General features: G+C 41.0%; 1 protein-coding gene across 1 annotated transcript in view; it reads left to right on the top strand.

Annotated features, from left to right (window-relative positions):
• Positions 1-23,139, top strand: part of EXOSC8 (exosome component 8) — a 143,231-nt gene that overhangs the window by 39,070 nt on the left and 81,022 nt on the right. The window contains exon 5 of the mRNA XM_053708434.1: positions 3,955-4,000. Coding sequence (XP_053564409.1) covers positions 3,955-4,000 — 46 coding nt within the window. The remainder of the gene's footprint in view (positions 1-3,954; positions 4,001-23,139) is intronic.

The following is a 23,139-nucleotide window of genomic DNA, read 5'->3' as shown; positions in this document are numbered from 1 at the left end:
TGGGGCGCGGTCTGGGGATCCCTGAAAGCTCAGGGTCTTTGGTCTCGGGAAGAATCTCTTCTACCGATAAATATTCTGGAACTGAGAGCGATATTCAATGCTCTCAAGGCTTGGCCTCAGCTAGCGAGGGCCAAGTTCATACGGTTTCAATCAGACAACATGACGACTGTTGCGTACATCAACCATCAGGGGGGAACAAGGAGTTCCCTAGCGATGGAAGAAGTGACCAAAATCATTCAATGGGCGGAGACTCGCTCCTGCCACCTGTCTGCAATCCACATCCCAGGAGTGGAAACTTGGGAAGCGGATTTTCTGATTCGTCAGACATTGCATCCGGGGGTGTGGGAACTCCATCCGGAAATCTTTGCCCAAATCACTCAACTGTGGGGCATTCCAGACATGGATCTGATGGCCTCTCGTCAGAACTTCAAGGTTCCTTGCTACGGGTCCAGATCCAGGGATCCCAAGGCGACTCTAGTAGATGCACTAGTAGCACCTTGGACCTTCAACCTAGCTTATGTATTCCCGCCGTTTCCTCTCATCCCCAGGCTGGTAGCCAGGATCAATCAGGAGAGGGCGTAGGTGATCTTGATAGCTCCTGCGTAACCACGCAGGACTTGGTAGGCAGATCTGGTGAATATGTCATCGGCTTCACCATGGAAGCTACCTTTGAGACGAGACCTTCTTGTTCAAGGTCCGTTCGAACATCCGAATCTGGTCCTACTCCAGCTGACTGCTTGGAGATTGAACGCTTGATCTTATCAAAGCGAGGGTTCTCAGATTCTGTTATTGATACTCTTGTTCAGGCCAGAAAGCCTGTAACTAGAAAAATTTACCACAAAATATGGAAAAAATATATCTGTTGGTGTGAATCTAAAGGATTCCCTTGGGACAAGGTAAAGATTCCTAGGATTCTATCCTTTCTTCAAGAAGGATTGGAGAAAGGATTATCTGCAAGTTCCTTGAAGGGACAGATTTCTGCCTTGTCTGTGTTACTTCACAAAGAGCTGGCAGCTGTGCCAGATGTTCAAGCCTTTGTTCAGGCTCTGGTTAGAATCAAGCCTGTTTACAAACCTTTGACTCCTCCTTGGAGTCTCAACTTAGTTCTTTCAGTTCTTCAGGGGGTTCCGTTTGAACCCTTACATTCCGTTGATATTAAGTTATTATCTTGGAAAGTTTTGTTTTTGGCTGCAATTTCTTCCGCTAGAAGAGTTTCAGAATTATCTGCTCTGCAGTGTTCTCCTCCTTATCTGGTGTTCCATGCAGATAAGGTGGTTTTACGTACTAAACCTGGTTTTCTTCCAAAAGTTGTTTCTAACAAAAACATTAACCAGGAGATAGTCGTGCCTTCTTTGGGTCCGAAACCAGTTTCGAAGAAGGAACGTTTGTTGCACAATTTGGATGTTGTTCGCGCTCTAAAATTCTATTTAGATGCTACAAAGGATTTTAGACAAACATCTTCCTTGTTTGTTGTTTATTCTGGTAACAGGAGAGGTCAAAAAGCAACTTCTACCTCTCTCTCTTTTTGGATTAAAAGCATCATCAGATTGGCTTACGAGACTGCCGGACGGCAGCCTCCTGAAAGAATCACAGCTCATTCCACTAGGGCTGTGGCTTCCACATGGGCCTTCAAGAACGAGGCTTCTGTTGATCAGATATGTAGGGCAGCGACTTGGTCTTCACTGCACACTTTTACCAAATTTTACAAGTTTGATACTTTTGCTTCTTCTGAGGCTATTTTTTGGGAGAAAGGTTTTGCAAGCCGTGGTGCCTTCCATTTAGGTGACCTGATTTGCTCCCTCCCTTCATCCGTGTCCTAAAGCTTTGGTATTGGTTCCCACAAGTAAGGATGACGCCGTGGACCGGACACACCTATGTTGGAGAAAACAGAATTTATGTTTACCTGATAAATTACTTTCTCCAACGGTGTGTCCGGTCCACGGCCCGCCCTGGTTTTTTAATCAGGTCTGATGATTTATTTTCTTTAACTACAGTCACCACGGTATCATATGGTTTCTCCTATGCAAATATTCCTCCTTAACGTCGGTCGAATGACTGGGGTAGGCGGAGCCTAGGAGGGATCATGTGACCAGCTTTGCTGGGCTCTTTGCCATTTCCTGTTGGGGAAGAGAATATCCCACAAGTAAGGATGACGCCGTGGACCGGACACACCGTTGGAGAAAGTAATTTATCAGGTAAACATAAATTCTGTTTTTCACTACAATTTAACCTGCTTTTGTCAATATTTTAGTATATATTATTTTTCTGTTAGATAAAATATGTGTATTGTGAATTTTGAGCAGCTTGTTTAAAATTTCACAAACACTTGTGAGAGAGCTTCAGACATACCCTGGGAACTCCCCTGTTCAGCCCAGGGAACTGCCCTGTCCCTCCCACTTTCTGAAAGTGTCAGTTTTTATTTTGCAATAGCATCAAATTCAAGGTGCAATTTGTATATATAAACAGAAATATACAAAGTATGATCCTATTTTGTTAAAGTAACACAGAATCTTTAAAAACATGATCAGAATTTATAAAATCACTGCTAGAGCTAAATCTAAATGTATTAAAATATAAATGAGAAATTGCAAAGCTTAAATGCAATAATACTGAAATGACCCAATCTAAAGCAATCTAAAATACAGAGCACAAAGTGTAAGTGTAACAAAACTCGCATATTATGCAGTGCGGTATTACACTGGGCTTGATTGGTGGCAGCACATATATGCCGCTTGTGATTGGTTCACCCAATGTGTTCAGCTAGCTCCTGGTAGTTAATTGTTGCTTCTTTAGAAAAGGATAACAAGATAATTAATCAAATTTTTTAATGGAAGTATAGGAAGTTGTTTCAAATTGTATGCTATATCTGAATCATGAAAGAAACAAATTAGTGTTTGCACTGCAAGATCAGCATACAATATACATGTCCTGAAAGCCTTATAACTGCCATTTTTTTCAGAGCAGTCCAGGGCTACACTACTTAAAAGGGACATGTTACTCAACATAAATAATTTTATTTTTATATAGCTGATGTTGTCTTTATTTAAAACTAAGCACAGCTCACCCGAGTACCTACTCTGTGAGAATTTACCATTTATCTGCACGGTTCACACTTTGCTTTACTTTCATTCTGCAGGATTTTGCTATAATCTCATGGAATATTACCATGATTTTGCAAGATTTCATAGTAAACTTCCTTAAACTGAGGAGGAAATAGTGACTGTGCCTGCACATACCAGATGCATGCTTCCTTTTATTATCTGGGACAAGCTTCCAGATTTGATGTTTAATGGGACAGTCTAGTCCAAAACAAACTTTCATTATTTAGATAGGGCATGCCATTTTAAACAATTTTCCAATTTACTTCTATAACCAATTTTGCTTTGTTCTCTTGGTATTCTTAGTTGAAAGCTAAATCTAGGAGGTTCATATGCTAATTTATAAGCCCTTGAAGGCCGCCTCTTAGCTCAGGGTATTTTGACAGTTTTTCACCACTAGAGGGTGTTAGTTCATGTGCTTCATATAGATAACACTGTGCTCATGCACGTGGAGTTCCTATGAGCCAGCACTGATTGGCTACAATGCAAGTCTGTCAAAAGAACTGAAATAAGGGGGCAGTTTGCAGAGGCTTAGATACAAGATAATCACAGAGGTAAAAATTGTATTAATATAACTGTGTTAGTTATGCAAAACTAGGGAATGGGTAATAAAGGGATTATCTATCTTTTAAAACAATAAATATTCTGGGATAGACTGTCCCTTTAAAGTTCATCTTGCAAATCACTGTGTAGCACTACCCTATACTCCAAAAAGCTCAGGCAAACTGCAACTTACTTTATTATGGGGAGATGCTCAAATGTCTCTGGGAACGATAAAGTGCAATTTTCTGAACTAAATTACAAGAGCAGACAATATAAATTACCAACTATTATAACTTACATTTTTTTTTTCTAGGAATTTGCAGCCCCTCCTTCAGATACTCCTAATAAGGGATATATTGGTAAGTAAATTAATGAAGCTAGCGGCTATAAATCAGTAATTCAGTGCTTTAAAGGAAATACAAGATATATATTGTTATTAACCAATTCGCTACTGGAAATTTCAGAAAATAATTTGCCCAAAGTACTATAGAAATTTTAGCATTTTTTATCACTTTGTTTAAACAAAATTAGAACCTCAATTTTTTTTATTTATTTACCTATGAGATAGGGGCTTGGCATTTTGATAGTATGTATATATGTATATATATATATATATATATATATATATATATATATATATATATATATATATATATATATATATATATATATATATATATGTATATGTTCACCTTTTTGCAAACTGGGATTCTCACTGTAATTATAAGACAAATGGTTTTAAAAGCTTCTCTGGGATCTCCTTTGTTTAAAAATAGCAGACATGCATGGCTTTGCCATTGGTTTTTGGCAATTAGAAGGCCTCTTATTGCAGCTGCGCACCACACACACATGAAATTTCTGGCAGTGAAGGGTTAATTGGTTAGCTTGTAAGGTTAATATTTACTCTAGTGTTTGGATTACCCTCCCACCTAATGATCCCTATCTTAATCCTCCCAAACAGGATACTTTTGTTAACAAATTAGACTAGACTAAATTAGACTCATTTTGGTATATAATATTTGATTTGTCATTATTAAGAATTTTATGTGAAATGTCTGAAAATGTATGCGACAAGTACTAAACTTAGATGTTCTTATTTCTAAAAGATGTCTACAAACCTCAGCTTAGCATTATTATTAATACCTTACAATTATTTATTTTACAAGATATGACGAGTCCACGGATTTCATCCTTGTGGGATTTAACCTCCTGCTAGCAGGAAGTGGCAAAGAGCACCACAGCAGAGCTGTATATATAGCTCCTCCCTTCCCCTCCCCCTCCAGTCATTCTCTTTGCCTGTCTTAGTGATAGGAAGAGGTAAAGTGAGGTGTTAGTTTTAGATTCTTCAATCAAGAACTTTTTTATTTTAAAATGGTGCCAGTGAGTACTATTTTCCTCAGGGAGAAATCGTCAGTCTATTACTTCCCAAGAGGAGTGAAGACATTTTAATTTTTTGCCCTGATGTTGATGATCTTAGCAAATATTATCTAAGAACCATGCTGGTTCCCACCGAGCAGTTGAAGGTAGTGTAAAGAAACATCTTCAGTGTGGAGAACCCTGTCATGCTACAAGCAGCATTGAGGTATGTTCAGTCATTTGTTTCTGGGGAGACTTGATACATCGGAACAGGCTGACATTATTCCCTATCGGGGAGGGTAAATCAATATGCACTACATGTAGAGTAATGGCGTACCTGGAATTCCCTTTATATTATCTGCTAAATGTGTCTAATATCACTTATGATAATGTTTTAGTATGGGCTGAACGCTGGGAGATGCGGTTGCTGGCTAAAAACGTCATACATTTTTTCTGACCTAAGGGTGTATAGTTTTTGTTGTTGTCAGGCAGTGAGGCTTGATATTGGGACATGCTTGTGTAAGAGGGGCACATGGCTTTATGTTTTATTACTAGTGACATGTTTGGGGTTTTGCAACCCATGCGGGTCTCTGTAACAGCTAGTGTTACGCCCACAAGTGGTGGGGCCTATTTCAGACGCTCAGTTTCACCCGGATTGCATAGTGTCAGAACTCATCTCTCCACCTTAACTGTCTGACATCTGAGAATTCTGTAATTCCACCTTAACTATGAAGCCGCACCTTTTTACCTTACTTAAACCATTTCCTGAGGGCAGACAGGTGCTTAGTTAATGAGTTTAGTAGCTGAGCTAACACTGCATATTGTGCTCTTTAGATTACCCTTTTGTTACAACAGGATTTAATTCTGAAAATCGTTTTGAACTTTTATATTGCTTGTGCAAATCTTTCTTCACTCCTGAAACTACCTGCTTCACCGGATCACGAATTACTATCAGCGCAGCTCCTCAGTTCTAACCGTTCACACGCTGCCTGAGGATTTCTCTTCTGTCCTAATCTGACAGATCAGCTGTTACAACGGATAGCTAAAGACCACTCACCGGTAAGAGTGAAACAGTGACTGAATGGTTCCTTGTTATTTAAACTCCTACCTGAATTAATTAACCCCTTGGGTTCCTGTTTTCTCTAACAGCTGATTCTGTAAGAGACTGCTCCAGGTTTTAACCTGTGTCACTCTGTTCTTTTCAAGATATAATAATTCACTCCAAGCCATACGCTTCTCATCTACATATGATAAGCAGGTGCTGAGTGAAACATTCCATCTAGATCTGCAGTTGAAGATCCATATACAATTAACTTGCTATACTTCCTGTCAGTTACTAACAGATTAACTAAGCCCAAATAATGGATCCAGCGGATCTACCTCAAGTTGTTTATGGCTTATCTCAGAGGGTAGACCAACTCGGTCAGGCTCTAAGTAATCTTCAAGTTGAAAATGAAACGTTAAAGGACCAGTCAACACATTAGAGTTGCATAATCAACAAATGCAAGATAACAAGACAATGCAATAGCACTTAGTCTGAACTTCAAATGAGTAGTAGATTTTTTTATAACAAATTTCAAAGTTATGTATATTTCCACTCCCCTTGTACCATGTGATAGCAATCAGCCAATCACAAATGCATATACGTATAGTCTGTGAATTCTTGCACATGCTCAGTAGGATCGGGTGATTCAAAAAGTGTAAATAATAAAAGACTGTGCACATTTTTGTTAATAGAAGTAAATTGGAAGTTGTTTAAAATTACATGCTGTATCTAAATCATGAAAATGTAATTTAACCTGAGTGTCCCTTTAAGGAAGGTCATCAAGGACTCCCTATCTGCTAAAGTGGTACCACCTGATGCATGCCCAGAACCACAGTTATCCCCTCCTGATTTATTTTCAGGGGACAGACGTATGTATAGACAGTTCAGGAATGCCTGTCTACTTATGTTCACTTTAAAGCCAAAGACCTACCAGAATGATAAAATAAAGGTGCTCACGGTAATATCTTACCTCAGAGGGGAGCCAAGAATTTGGGCAGATTCATTTTATGAAAACAACAACCCTATCATCAACTCCTTAAATGATTTTCTGATTGCCATGGATGAGTTATATCTGGACACCAACTCACAGTTAACTGCAGAAACAAAGATGAGGGCTTTGAAACAGGGCAACAGGTCAGTTGAATTATATATAACTGATTTTAAGCAGTTTGCTACAGATTCCCAATGGAATCACATAGCCCTAAAAAATCAGTTTAGGTTAGGTCTCTCTGATCAAGTAAAAGATGAGTTAGCTCGAGTGGAACTTCCTTACAACCTCATACGCATAAGAGAGGGAGATGAGTGGTTGACAGCATTTAGAACGAGATATGGGTTATATGAGTATTTGGTAATGCCTTTTGGTCTGTGTAACGCTCCGGCAACGTTCCAGCATTTTGTCAATGATGTTTTCAGGGATCTTCTTGACATATGTGTGATAGTTTATCTCGATGACATTTTAATATACTCCCAAAACTTGGAGGATCACATTAAACACGTCACATGGGTATTATCAAGATTACAAATACATCGATTGTATGCCAAGGCAGAAAAATGCCTTTTCCATACAGAAAAGATCTCCTTTTTGGGATATGATATATCCCCAGAGGGAATACAGATGCAGGATAACAAGGTGGAAGCGGTAAAAGATTGGCCAACACCTTCTAACCGTAAGGAGCTTCAACGCTTCCTCTGGTTTAGTAACTATTATAGGAAATTTATCAAAGGTTATTCCGCTATCGCTAAACCCCTAACTGCCCTTACGGGCTGCACAACACGCTTTTTGTGGAATCCATCAGCGGCTCAAGCCTTTCTCACATTGAAAACTGCGTTCACCTCTGCTCCGATACTCTGACATCCAAATCCGGAGTTGCAATACTTTTTAGAAGTGGATTCTTCAGATTACGCTTTAGGTTCAGTTTTATCCCAGAGAGAAGACTTGAATCATCCTCTTCATCCAGTAGCATTTTATTCTAAAGTTATGTCTCCTCCGGAGATCAACTACCCAATAGGAGAGAAAGAGTTGTTATCCATTAAAAGATCATTTGAGCATTGGAGACATCTTTTAGAAGGAACACGATTACCCATAATAGTATATACAGATCATAAAAATCTGGAATTTCTCCAAAGGAACAAGACACTCTCTGCCAGACAGGTTCGCTGGAGTCTATATTTCAGCAGATTCCATTTTCAGATCATATACAGACCCGCTTCAAGGAATGGTAAGGCTGACGCCTTATCCCGGAAGGACCCAAAGCCACTAAATGACCACAATCCAAAGGAAATCATACCACATGATAGATACATTGGTATCACCTCAACTTTCGCCTCTAAACTCAAAGAGGCTTTGGTCCAAGACTTGGATACTCCATCACAACTCCATACCGCTTCAGATGGTATAGGATACATCAAAGACAAGATTTATGTACCCCAGACTCTAAGACAGGAGTTAATCAAGGAACACCACGACTCTCCTCTTTCTGGCCATCCAGGAATTTCCAGGACGAAGGATTTGATAGCAAGGAACTATTGGTGGCCTAAGATGAACATGAGTATCAAGGAATACATACAAGATTGTACAATTTGTACCACATCGAAATCAGAAAGAAGACCCCCATACGGGTTATTAATGCCTATACAAGTTCCTGATAAACCATGGACCCACCTGGGCATGGATTTTATCATCGATTTGCCTCTCTCACTTGGAATGAACACGATATTGGTAGTTGTTGATTTGATGACAAAAATGGCCCATTTCATCCCATATCGGAAACTTCCAACCTCCGCAGAAACAGCCCAGTTATTTATAGATAATGTTCTGAAACTTCATGGCATACCAACCATTCTGACCACCGACAGGGGGACTCAGTTTACCTCCAGGTTTTGGAGGAATCTATGTCAGAAACTACAAATAAACCATAGGTACACCACAGCTTATCACCCACAGACGAACGGCCAAACAGAGCGTCTGAATCAATGGCTAGAACAGTACATTAGATCCTATTGTGCATTCCACCAAGAAGACTGGATGAATTATTTATCAACCGCTGAGTTTGCATACAACAACACACTCAACTCTTCATCTCGAATGACTCCCTTCTACGCCAACTATGGGTTCCATCCAAAAATGTCCTTTCTCACAACCACCAGTTCTCCAAGTCCCAAAATTGATGATATAGCTGATAGGATGACACAAAATTTGCAATTACTCCAAAAACATTTGCAATCTGCTCAAAACGCCCAGAAAAAATATTATGATCTGAGAAGAAGACCACCACCTCAATACGTAGTCAGTGACTGGGTATGGCTTTCGACCAAAAATTTGAGATTGCAAATCCCAAGCAAAAAATTAGCCAGTCTGTTCATAGGCCCGTTTCAGATTATACGAATCATCAATCAAAATGCAGTAGCACTTCAATTACCTCCCTCTCTGGCCATCCACTCCACTTTCCACGTTTCTCTGATCAAACCAGCTTCCTCCTCTGGCACACAGATTTTACCACCCAAGCCACCGATTCTGGATGCAGAAGAATACGAAGTGAAAGAATTACTTGATTCTCGGATTACTAAAGGTGAACTCCAGTACCTTGTCCGATGGAAGGGTTATCCACCAGATGAGGATACCTGGGAACCATCATCTCACGTGAATGCTCCAAGACTTGTTGCTCAGTTCCACAGGAGGAACCCTGATCGCCCCAGGCTGCAAGCCTTGGGAAGGCTTGCCTGAAGGGGGGGTTATGTCAGAACTCATCTCTCCACCTTAACTGTCTGACATCTGAGAATTCTGTAATTCCACCTTAACTATGAAGCCGCACCTTTTTACCTTACTTAAACCATTTCTTGAGGGCAGACAGGTGCTTAGTTAATGAGTTTAGTAGCTGAGCTAACACTGCATATTGTGCTCTTTGGATTACCCTTTTGTTACAACAGGATTTAATTCTGAAAATCGTTTTGAACTTTTATATTGCTTGTGCAAATCTTTCTTCACTCCTGAAACTACCTGCTTCACCGGATCACGAATTACTATCAGCGCAGCTCCTCAGTTCTAACCGTTCACACGCTGCCTGAGGATTTCTTTTCTGTCCTAATCTGACAGATCAGCTGTTACAACGGATAGCTAAAGACCACTCTCCGGTAAGAGTGAAACAGTGACTGAATGGTTCCTTGTTATTTAAACTCCTACCTGAATTAATTAACCCCTTGGGTTCCTGTTTTCTCTAACAGCTGATTCTGTAAGAGACTGCTCCAGGTTTTAACCTGTGTCACTCTGTTCTTTTCAAGATATAATAATTCACTCCAAGCCATACGCTTCTCATCTACATATGATAAGCAGGTGCTGAGTGAAACATTCCATCTAGATCTGCAGTTGAAGATCCATATACAATTAACTTGCTATACTTCCTGTCAGTTACTAACACATAGACAGCAAAGTCTTGGGCTCCGGTGGGGCCTAACTCGTTTGACTATTCGAAGGGTTTTCACAGCTTCCTAAGTAGCAGCAATGTATTCCGGGGGCAGGTAGGCGCCACAGCAGAGCTATGGCGAGGGGCAGGGGCCTGAAGAAATAAAGAGTTTTTTGTCATAACTGTTAAATTAATTTATATTGCTTTTTACACATCTAAGCAAGCTGATGCAATATTATTAGAATATTTTGGGCACATTAAAACAATTTTTATTGCCACAAATGCTGTTTTAAAGATAACAGAAAAATTGTTGAGCTTTTATTATTTAAAGGCGCAGTACACTTTTTATGTAAAGTTTTTTGCCTTAAGAGGTCAATAAATAAAGCTAAGAACAACTATTATTGCTATTACTAGTCTGTTTAACATGTCTGAGCTTAAGGAAATCACTTGTTCTATGTGTTTAGATGCCATTGTGGAACCCCCACTTACTTTTTGTCCCTCATGTACTGAAAGGGCCTTACAATGTAAAACTCAAATTTTATTTAAGGCTAAGGATGATTCTCAGTCTGAGAAGAATCAGGGTATACCGCAAATTTTTCCCCAAGCATCACAACCTTTAACGCCCACACAAGCGACGCCGGGTTCTTCAACCGCGTCTAATTCATTTACTCTGCAGGATATGGCTGCAGTTATGTCAACTACCCTTACAGAGGTATTATCTAAGTTGCCAGTGTTACAGGGCAAACGTAACAGGACAGCAGTCAATGTGAATACTGAGTCCTCTGATGCTTTGTTAGCTATTTCCGATGTACCCTCACAGGGATCTGATTTGGGGGTCAGGGAACTTCTGTCTGAGGGGGAACTTTCCAATTCGGGAAGTGTGTTACCTCAGACGGACACGGACGTTATGTCCTTTAGATTTAAGCTTGAACACCTCCGCCTGTTACTTCGGGAGGTTTTAGCGACTCTGGATGACTGTGACTCTATTATGGTGCCACCAGAGAAATTGTGTAAGATGGACAAATACTTAGAGGTACCTGCTTACACGGATGTTTTTCCGGTTCCTAAGAGAATTTCGGAGATTATTAAGAGGGAATGGGACAGACCGGGCATCCCGTTCTCACCTTCTCCTAATTTTAAGAAAATGTATCCCATATCTGACACTGTTCGGGACTCTTGGCAAACAGTCCCTAAGGTGGAGGGAGCTATTTCTACCCTGGCTAAGCGTACAACTATTCCTATTGAGGACAGTTGTGCTTTCAAAGACCCTATGGATAAGAAATTGGAGGGTCTTCTAAAGAAATTGTTTATTCATCAGAGTTTCCTTTTACAACCGATGGCCTGCATTGTACCAGTTACCACTGCGGCGGCCTTCTGGTTCGATGCATTAGAAGAGTCTCTTAAAACTGAGACTCCTTTTAGAGGATATTTTTGATAGAATTAAGGCTCTTAAGCTGGCTAATTCTTTTATTACAGATGCCGCCTTTCAGATTCCCAAATTGGCGGCTAAGAATGCCGGATTTGCCATTTTAGCACATAGAGCGTTATGGTTAAAATCTTGGTCTGCTGATGTGTCATCTAAGTCAAATATTTTGGCTATTCAGGCCTGACTTGAAAGAAATAATTTCTGACATCACGGGAGTTAAGGGTCATCTCCTTCCTCAAGATAAGACAGCTAAACTGAGGGGTAAACAAAATAATTTTTGTTCCTTTCGGAACTTCAAAGGAGTCCCCTCTTCTTCCGCTAAACAGGAAGGGACTTTTGCTCAGGCCAAGCCCGTCTGGAGACCCAACCAGGCTTGGAACAAGGGTAAACAACCCAAGAAGCCCGCTGGTGCTACCAAGACAGCATGAAGGGGTGGCCCCCGATCCGGGACCGGATCTAGTAGGGGGCAGACTTTCTCTCTCTCTGCCCAGGCTTGGGTAAGAGATGTTCAGGGCCCCTGGGCACTGGAAATCGTGGCCAACGGGTATCAACTGGAATTAAAAAATTCTCTCCCAAGGGGAAGGTTTTACGTACCAAACCTGGTTTCCTTCCTAAGGTTGTTTCTAATAAGAATATTAATCAGGAAATGTTGTTCCTTCATTATGTCCTAATCCTTCTTCTAAGAAGGAGCGTTTGTTGCATAACTTGGACGTGGTCCGTGCCCTGAAGTTTTACTTGCAGGCGACTAAAGAATTCAGTCAATCATCTTCATTATTTGTTGTTTTTTCTGGAAAGCGTAGGGGCCAGAAAGCTTCGGCTACCTCTCTTTCTTCTTGGATGAAGAGTATCATCCGTCTGGCGTATGAGACTGCTGGACAGCAGCCTCCTGAAAGAATTGCGGCTCATTCCACTCGGGCTGTAGCTTCCTCATGGGCATTTAAAAACGATACTTCTGTTGAACAGATTTGCAAGGCTGCAACTTGGTCGTCTCTTCCCACTTTTTCAAAATTTTACAAATTTTACAAATGTGATACTTTTGCAGCAGGTGGTGCCTTCCGTTTTTAGGTTCCTGTCTTGTCCCTCCCTTTCATCCGTGTCCTGTAGCTTTGGTATTGTATCCCATAAGTAATGATGAAATCCATGGACTTGTCATATCTTGTAAAAGAAAAGGAAATTTATGCTTACCTGATAAATTTATTTCTTTTACAATATGACGAGTCCACGGCCCACCCTGTCATTCCTAAGACTGGTATTTATTTTTTGTTAAACTTCAGTCACCTCTGCACCTTTGGCTTTTCCTTTCTCTTCCTAACTTCGGTCGAATGACTGGAGGGGGAGGGGAAGGGAGGAGCTATAACTCACCCTTTTCAGCATAAAGGATTGCAGGCTCATAGTAGTTAATTGAGGAATATACCCCTTTCACCTCTAATCCAACATCGAATAAAAATGTGGCGACACCTAATAAACTTCCTAAAAAGGGGTATAACCACACTTGTTTGTCTACTTTATTTCAAGATGGCGGCAAAGAAACCATCAAAATCAGACAAATTGACAAAGCAGACAGCTTCTAAGCCCCACACTATGTCTGCATACTTTACAGCAGCTGAACAGTCACCAGCAACTGTTACTAAGGACAAACCTTCCTCAAAATAGAGAGTCTACACAATTAAACTCAGCCATGGATACCACCCAGATCCCTACTTCTTTACTATCTCGCTTTGCCTTGAAGCAAGAGATCAGACAAGTCTTAAAGATGTCTAAGAGAAGAATTAACTGAATTGAGGCAAGATCTTCAAAGTATTGGATTCAGGGTGGATATGCTAGAAGTGGATAGTGAAGATATAAGAGAAGATATTCAAAAAATAGATAACAAATCATCACTACAACAACAAACAATTGATTCTCTCCTGGACAAAATAGAAGATCCTGAAAACAGAAGCAGGAGAAAGAATCTAAGACTTAAAGGCATCCCAGAATCAGTTTTACCAAGGGATTTTCCTGAGTATCTTCAAGCTTTATTCACTGCTATAAAAGAATCATCGTACCTTGACAGCATTTTATGGGTGAGAGCACATAGGGCTTTGCACCCCAGACCTCCTGATACAGCTCCCCTCAGAGATTTATTAGATTTAAAAAATTCCTGGAAAAAGAAATGTTGTTAAACAATCGAGACAATGACAACAGCCCATAAGATTCAGGGACAACATTATCCAATTCTTTCAGGACTTATCAACAAGAATTTACAACGCAGGAAGGAATTCGCTCCGCTCACCACCATTTTAAGCAACAAAAAAATTCTGTACCGATGGGGCTTTCCAGTCCAACTCCTGGTAATCCAGGACAACAAAAGACTTATTTGCACATCACCCGAAGATATGACAGCATTCGGTAAAGAGCTAGGTCTAGACCTGCCAATGGATGTAACCTCATCATCTGGACCATCTGAAGTCCCATCCAAAGATCAAACTCAAATCCTGCAAGATGGCAGACCAAGGCACTACGCAAGCAAACTACAACACGCCCTCTGAACAAAGATCACAAAAAAACACCATCGCCAAGATCTCTTCCCTCCTCCAGCTCTGAAGGTGACTGATAAAGGCATACCTAACCTATTAATATGTGAGTACCAAAGGCTGATTACCTACAAACACCAACCACCTCAAGTAATATGTATGTCATTCTCCTACTGCAAGGAAAACTTAAAGACCCCAAAAATACTTTTTAATATACCCATGTTACTGACTTTGTCAGCGATTTGGGATAGAAATATCTAAAGTTACAGTGAAAGAGATTCTTACTACGTTTTTTCTTCCCCCAGATTGTTTCTCTATTTTCGTGTCTTATTTTAAACTTGGAGACATGTTTGTATTTTTTATTGTTATTGTTCTTTTTGTTCTGATGCAATATTGTGCTTCTCTAAAATGTACTTATAATGTGACACTTTCTTTAAACAATGTAGAAGGGGCCATTAGGAATTCCCACACTCAAAAACAACACATGTTTAGGTCTCCCACTCAACCTTACCTTTATAATTCCCTAACATCCAATGTCTCCTAACACCACTAAAACACCACGCTCCTTGTTATATTGACCCAAAACGCTAAAGGTCTTAATTCACCAAATAAACGGTCTAAAGCGCTATCAGACATTGCAAAACGCCAAGCTGATATTGTATACTTACAGGAAACCCACTTTAGAAAACGCCACCAGTCAAAATACTTAGGGCAAACCTACACACAACACTACCATGGCTCACATCACCATCCAACATTCTCCCCATATCGCTACTAAATATCGATATTAAACTTTGCACCAAAATCATTACAACCCGTCTCAATAGAATTCTCCCATACCTGATCCATACTAACCAAGCCGGATTTATCCCCCATCGCGGGGCTAGAGACAATACTACTAAAATCATAAACATCATTGAATATACTAACAAACATCGCATTCCTTCAATAATACTCTCTATGGACGCCGAAAAGGCATTTGACCGCTTGAACTGGTCATTCCTCTCACATACTCTAACAAGTTTTGGCTTAGACGAAAAACTTACCCATAAAATTTTCGCCCACTGCCAAAGGTAAATTAAATGATTCTCTGTCACACCCTTTCCATATCTATAATGGCACCAGACAGGGATGCCACTTGTCCCCAACCCTGTTCATTTTAGCGATGGTGGTCCTTGCAGCTTATATAGGAGCTTCCTCCACTATCGAAGGCATCACTATAGGCCACACAGAATATAAAACCTCCCTTTATGCTGACAATGTTATTCTCACATTGACTAAAATGAAAACTTCCATCCCTTCTTTAATGTCCCTACTTGAGCTTTACGGAGATCTCTCGACTTTCGCATCAACTACTCAAAATCAAAATTCCTGAGCCTAGGAGCATCACATGAAGATATACTACTTCCAAAGTCATAACAATTTCGACATCAACCAGTGGCACTTAAATATCTCCTGTATCCTAAGAAACTAATCACACTAAATTATGACCCCCTTAAGTCCCAGGTTAACTCTACTTTACAATCCTGGGCTAGCAAACCCATTTCCTGGATGGGCAGAGTCAATGCGGTTAAAATGGTGATACTCCGTAAAATTCTATATATCCTCCAAACCCTGCCCATTCCTACCCCAGACCCTGTTAGCTATAAACTACATAAACTCATTCATATGGAAAAACAAACACCCCAGAATAGCTACACACACCTTATACAGACCCAGACTTAAAGGAGGACTAGGGGCACCTCACCTCATTATCTATCACCGCATGACTTTTCTAACTAGAATAGTGGACTGGCGCAAACATGGCAAACATAAAGAATGGGTATCCCTAGAGCTAAATCTTTTTAATTGTAACCAAATAGGAAGTATGTGCTGGCTTTCAGACATACGTGAACAGATACACCTCCATCCTCACACTCCTATACATGAAACATTTAAGATTTGGGATAAAACCCTGAAAAATTATAAGTCTATCTCCACTCAACAATCCCCCTTAACTCCTCTGTTGCACAATCCTAACCTTCCCTTACAATTGGCATTAGCTGACTTAAATACCCAAACGCTACACCGAGCTATACCCTGCTATTTACTAATACAAAATGGTAAACTGAAAACTAAAGATGAAATTGCAAGCATTCTAAATCCTACACTACAAGGATGGTTTACCTACCACCAAATCTCACACTATCTTTCAACACACTTGAACAAACGCAACTTATTCAGGACCCTCACGCCATTTGAAACACTGTTATCTACCACATCCTCATACAGGGATCCTTTCCCTATCATAATAACTACTCGTGTCTCATCAATACGACAACCCCCTTCATACGTTATAAAAGGGAAAACGGAGATTGAGGACCAACTACCACCAAAATCATGGCAGAAAATATATAAACAAATGAGCTCCTCTTCCTTCTCCATAGCAATAACGGAAATGAATATGAAACTTTTGTGTAGGTGGCACTACACACCAGACTAACTAGGTAAAATGATCACTGGATATCCCACAGACTGTTGGAGAGGTTGTGAACACAGAGGCACCTTTAACCACATCTGGTAGACGTGCCCCATAGTACAGCAATATTGGCTAAATATTAGAGAAGAAATAGAAAAAGTAATTGGCATTCCCTTGCCCCATAAGCCATGGGTGTTTCTGTTTAACCACTTTCCCCCTTTGAAATGCACATTACAACTCAAACTATTAACCATAATGGTAAATGCAGCTAAACGTTACATTCCATACAATTGGAAAAATCTTACTTTGCCAACAATACAATTTTGGAGTGATAGGGTCACTACGGCTATAGAGTTAGAACAATATCACTACTCAAGGGGTTAAAAAATAGACGAATACCTGTCAATTCGCCTTCTTTAGGAAGACTATATTAATTCCCTGTAAACCTTACAAGAACTAAGGAAAAATCAACCTCTATAATCATCACTTTGGAGCGCAATATATATATATATATATATATATATATATATATATATATATATATATATATAATATATCACCTCTTACCCCCTCTCTTCATGCCTTCTTCACATAACGCTTTTAAATAAACTCCAAGTTTAGACTGATACACTGTTGTAGAAAGTATTGAATAAGCATTGTTATGTCATCTTTCAAAATGTACTATTTCTTCAAAATCACGTTTTTGTTAATATTATTGTTTTTGTGTTTATTATATATTGCAAATTGTAAATGTACATGAAACAAGATTTATCCTGCAGTCACTGGACTATTTAAATAGGACCCTATGACCAAAGCCTCAACAAAATATCACATGTGTTATTGTGTTTACTGCAAATATTGCAACTCTGAGCTGTTAAAAAATATGTTTAGTGCAAATATACAGAACAGAATATTAGAAATGTTGAAAGTAATTTTGAGGACAGATTAATATATTTAGTTTACCCATAGTCATATTCTAGAGAAATTGAAGTGATCGTGTATATGTAAATATATCCACAATTAATCACTACATTGGAAAAGAACCACTATAAAATAAATGTCCAGGGACATAACTCCCAGATACAAATCTTTTCTCTTGCAAGGTGTATCCAGTCCACGGATTCATCCTTTACTTGTGGGATATTCTCATTCCCTACAGGAAGTGGCAAAGAGAGCACACAGCAAAGCTGTCCATATAGCTCCCCCTCTAGCTCCACCCCCCAGTCATTCTTTTTGCCGGCTCTAAGCACTAGGGTCTCTCTACGGGAGGGTAAAGTGAATGTGGTGTTAGAATTGTAGTTTTTATTATCTTCAATCAAAAGTTTGTTATTTTAAATGGTACCGGTTTGTACTATTTACTCTCTAGCAGAAAAGTGATGAAGATTTCTGCTGAGAGGAAAATGATTTTAGCATGTTGTAACTAAAATCCACTGCTGTTCCCACACAGGACTGAGGAGTACCAGAAAACTTCAGTTGGGGGGAACAGTTTGCAGGGTAATCTGCAATGAGGTATGTTCAGTCATTTATTTCTAGACAAGACTGAGATAATGCTAGAAGAGACTGACAATATCCCCATGAGGGGAGGGTAAGCTATGTTTACAGACTTAGTATGGAATTGAATGCTTACATAACAGGGCTAATTATGCTGGTTGACACTGATTCAGGGCAATCGATTGTTTATTCAAGAAAAATATCATTTGTAGACACTTTGAAAGTCCTTTTGGGGTTCTTTCTGGGGTTATTACCCACATGGCTGGTTTTTAGTCACTTAAGAGTGATTTACTAGGCCTCACAACTCCGGAGTAGAGTGGGAGGGGCCTAATTTCGCGCCTCAGATGCGCAGTTAGAATTGCAGAGAAGTTCATGCTGATTCACGTGGAGGGTCCTGCTGCTGTTTGAGGGCCTTATAGAAGCTTTATTCCCCCAAATCTGATCCCTAAGGGCAGGTAGGGCCACAGCAAGGCTGTGGCAAGGTGCTGTACTATTTTTAACCGGGTATTGGCTTTAGGCTGCTCCGGTTTGGGCATTAAGGGGTTAATCGTTTTGAAACTTGTGGTGCAATCTTATTAAGGCTTTAGGTACATACTGTGAAAATTTCAGGAGAATTGCTGCATTTTTCACTGTTTTGTAAAATTGTGTGCTCTTTTTACTTCTTAAAGGCACAGTAACGTTTTTTTCAAATTGTTTTTTATTTGATTAAAGTGATTTCCAAGCCTGCTTGTATATATTACTAGTCTATTAAACATGTCTGACACTAAGGAAAATCCGTGTTCAGTGTGTTTAGAAGCCATGGTGGAACCCCCTCTCAGAATGTGTCCCACTTGTACTGATATGTCTATACACTTTAAAGATCATATTGTTGCACTTAAAAATGTGGCCCAAGATGATTCTCAGACTGAAGGTAACGAGGGTAGCCCGTCTGCCTCTTCCCAAGTGTCACAACCAGTTACGCCTGCGCAAGCGACGCCTAGTACCTCTAGTGCGTCTAACACTTTTACATTACAAGACTTAGCGGCAGTCATGGATAATTCTCTTACAGCCTTCTTATCTAAACTTCCCGTGTTACCCGCAAAGCGTGATAGCTCCGTTTTAAGAACAGATTATGAGCTTTGGTAGCCGTATCCGATATACTCTCACAACGCTCTGAAGTGGGAGCGAGGGATTTGATGTCTGAGGGAGAAGTCTCTGATTCAGGAAGGGTTCCTCCTCAGACAGATTCAGATACATTGCCTTTTAAATTTAAACTAGAACACCTCCGCGTTTTGCTTAGGGAGGTATTAGCTACTCTGGATGACTGCGACCCTTTGGTGATCCCAGAGAAATTGTGTAAAATGGACAAGTACCTAGAGGTCCCGGTTTACACGGATACGTTTCCGGTCCCTAAGAGAATTGCGGATATCGTTACTAGGGAGTGGGATAGACCAGGTATTCCCTTTGCTCCCCCTCCTGTTTTTAAGAAAATGTTCCCCATACCTGACCCTGTGCGGGACTCGTGGCAGACGGTCCCTAAGGTGGAGGGGGCTATTTCTACACTTGCTAAACGCACAACCATACCAATTGAAGACAGTTGTGCTTTTAAAGACCCTATGGATAAGAAGTTAGAGGGTTTACTTAAGAAAATTTTTGTTCAACAAGGTTTTCTTCTCCAACCTATTGCCTGCATTATTCCTGTAACTACTGCAGCTGCTTTCTGGTTTGAGGCGCTGGAAGACTCGCTCCAGACGGAGACCTCATATGAGGAAATTATGGATAGAATTAAGGCTCTAAAGCTGGATAATTCTTTTATCACTGACGCCGCTTTCCAAATAGCTAAGTTAGAGGCGAAAAATTCAGGGTTCGCCATTCTGGCGCTCAGGGCGCTATGGCTAAAGTCCTGGTCGGCCGATGTGTCGTCTAAATCCAAGCTTTTGAACATCCCTTTCAAAGGAAAGACCCTCTTCGGGCCTGAATTGAAAGAGATTATTTCAGATATCACCGGGGGAAAAGGCCATGCTCTCCCTCAGGACAAGCCCTTTAAGACAAAGAACAAGGCTAATTTTCGTTCCTTTCGCAATTTCAGGAACGGCCCCGCTTCATCCTCTCCGGCTGCAAAGCAAAAGGGTAACTCTTCACAGCCCAAGGCAACCTGGAAACCTTACCAGGGCTGGAATAAGGGTAAACAGGCCAAAAAGCCTGCAGCTGCCACCAAGACAGCATGAAGGGGTAGCCCTCGATCCGGGACCGGATCTAGTAGGGGGCAGACTCTCTCTCTTCGCTCAGGCCTTGGCAAGAGATGTACACGATCCTTGGGCATTATAGATTGTAGCCCAGGGATACCTTCTAGAATTCAAGGACTCTCCTCCAAGGGGAAGGTTCCACATTTCTCGTCTGTCTACAGATCAGACAAAGAAAGAGGCGTTTTTACGCTGTGTGGAAGATCTACTTACAATGGGAGTGATCTACCCAGTTCCAATTGCGGAACAAGGACTGGGGTTTTACTCAAACCTGTTTGTGGTTCCCAAAAAAGAAAGAACTTTCAGACCAATCCTGGATCTCAAAATTCTAAACAAATTCCTCAGAGTCCCATCATTCAAGATGGAGACCATTCGGACAATCTTACCAATCATCCAGGAGGGTCAATATATGACTACTGTGGATCTAAAGGATGCGTATCTGCATATTCCTATCCACAAAGATCATCACCAGTTTCTCAGGTTCGCCTTTCTGGACAAGCATCAGTTTGTGGCTTTTCCTTTCGGGTTGGCCACTGCTCCCAGAATTTTCACAAAGGTACTAGGGTCACTCCTGCCGGTGCTAAGACCGCGGGGCATAGCAGTGGCGCCTTACTTAGACGACATCTTAATTCAGGCGTCAACTTTCCAAAGAACCAAATCTCACACGGAGATCTATTGGCCTTTCTGAGGTCTCACGGGTGGAAGGTGAACGTAAAAAAGAGTTCTCTCTCCCCCCTCACAAGAGTTCCATTCCTATGAACTCTGATAGACTCGATAGAAATGAAAATATTTCTGACGGAGGTCAGAAAGTTAAAACTGTTAACTACTTGCCGAGCTCTTCATTCCATTCCTCGGCCATCTGTAGCTCAGTGCATGGAGACAATCGGACTAATGGTAGCGGCAATGGACATAGTCCCTTTTGCTCGGATAAACCTCAGACCACTGCAACTATGCATGCTCAAACAGTGGAATGGGGATTATGCAGATTTGTCTCCTCAAATTCAGTTAGACCAGGAGACCAGAGACTCTCTTCTCTGGTGGTTGTCTCAGGATCACCTGTCTCAGGGAATAGTTTCCGCAGACCAGAGTGGATCATTGTAACGACCGACGCAGTCTGTTAGGCTGGGGTGCGGTCTGGGACTCCCCGAAAGCTCAGGGTTTATGGTCTCGGGAAGAAACTCTTCTCCCGATAAACATTCTGGAACTTAGGGCGATATTCAACGCTCTTCAGGCATGGCCTCAACTAGCTGCGGCCAAATACATCAGATTTCAGTCGGACAACATCACGACTGTAGCTTACGTCAATCATCAGGGGGGAACAAAGAGTTCCCTAGCAATGACGGAAGTAACCAAAATAATCAGGTGGGCGGGGGATCACTCCTGCCATTTCTCAGCAATTCACATCCCAGGAGTAGACAACTGGGAGGCGGATTTTTTAAGTTGTCAGACTTTTCACCCGGGGGAGTGGGAACTCCACCCGGAGGCATTTGCCCAGCTGACTCAGCTTTGGGGCATTCCAGAGTTGCATCTGATGGCGTCCCGTCAGAACACCAAACTTCCTCTCTACGGGTCCAGGTCCCGGGATCCCAAGGCGGTATTGATAGATGGTCTAGCAGCGCCTTGGTCCTTCAATCTGGCTTATGTTTTTCCACGTTTCCTCTCCTCCCGCGTCTGGTTGCCAGAATCAAGCAGGAGAAGGCTTCGGTGATTCTGATAGCGCCTGCGTGGCCACGCAGGACTTGGTATGCAGACCTAGTGGACATGTCCTCTGTCCCACCATGGACATTGCCAATGAGGCAGGATCTTCTGATACAGGGTCCGTTCAAGCATCCAAATTTAGTTTCTCTACGTCTGACTGCTTGGAGATTGAACGCTTAATTCTATCAAAGCGTGGGTTCTCTGAGTCAGTTATAGATACTCTGATTCAGGCTAGAAAGCCTGTCACCAGGAAAATCTACCATACGATATGGCGGAAATATCTTTGTTGGTGTGAATCCAAGGGTTACTCATGGAGTAAGATTAGGATTCCCAGGATATTGGCTTTTCTCCAAGAAGGATTGGAGAAAGGATTGTCAGCTAGTTCCTTAAAAGGACAAATATCTGCTTTGTCTATCCTGTTACACAAGCGTCTGGCAGAGGTACCAGACGTTCAAGCATTTGTTCAGGCTTTAGACAGAATCAAGCCTGTCTATAAACCTGTGGCTCCGCCATGGAGTTTGAATCTAGTTCTTTCAGTTCTTCAAGGGGTTCCGTTTGGACCTTTACATTCCATAGACATTAAGTTGTTATCTTGGAAAGTTTTGTTTTTGATAGCTATCTCTTCTGCTAGAAGAGTTTCAGAATTATCTGCCTTACAGTGTGATTCACCTTACCTGGTGTTCCACGCAGATAAGGTAGTTTTGCGTACCAAGCCTGGTTTTCTTCCTAAAGTTTTTTCTAACAAGAATATTAACCAGGAAATAGTTGTTCCTTCTCTGTGTCCTAATCCATCTTCGAAGAAGGAACGTCTATTACACAATCTTGATGTAGTTCGTGCTTTTAAAGTTCTATTTACAAACAACTAAGGATTTCAGACAAAACATCTTCT

Source organism: Bombina bombina, chromosome 3, assembly GCF_027579735.1.
Source record: "Bombina bombina isolate aBomBom1 chromosome 3, aBomBom1.pri, whole genome shotgun sequence".
Classification (NCBI taxonomy): Eukaryota; Metazoa; Chordata; class Amphibia; order Anura; family Bombinatoridae; genus Bombina; species Bombina bombina.
The sequence above is the reverse complement of the archived record's forward strand: the minus strand, read 5'-3'. Positions and strand labels throughout refer to the sequence as shown.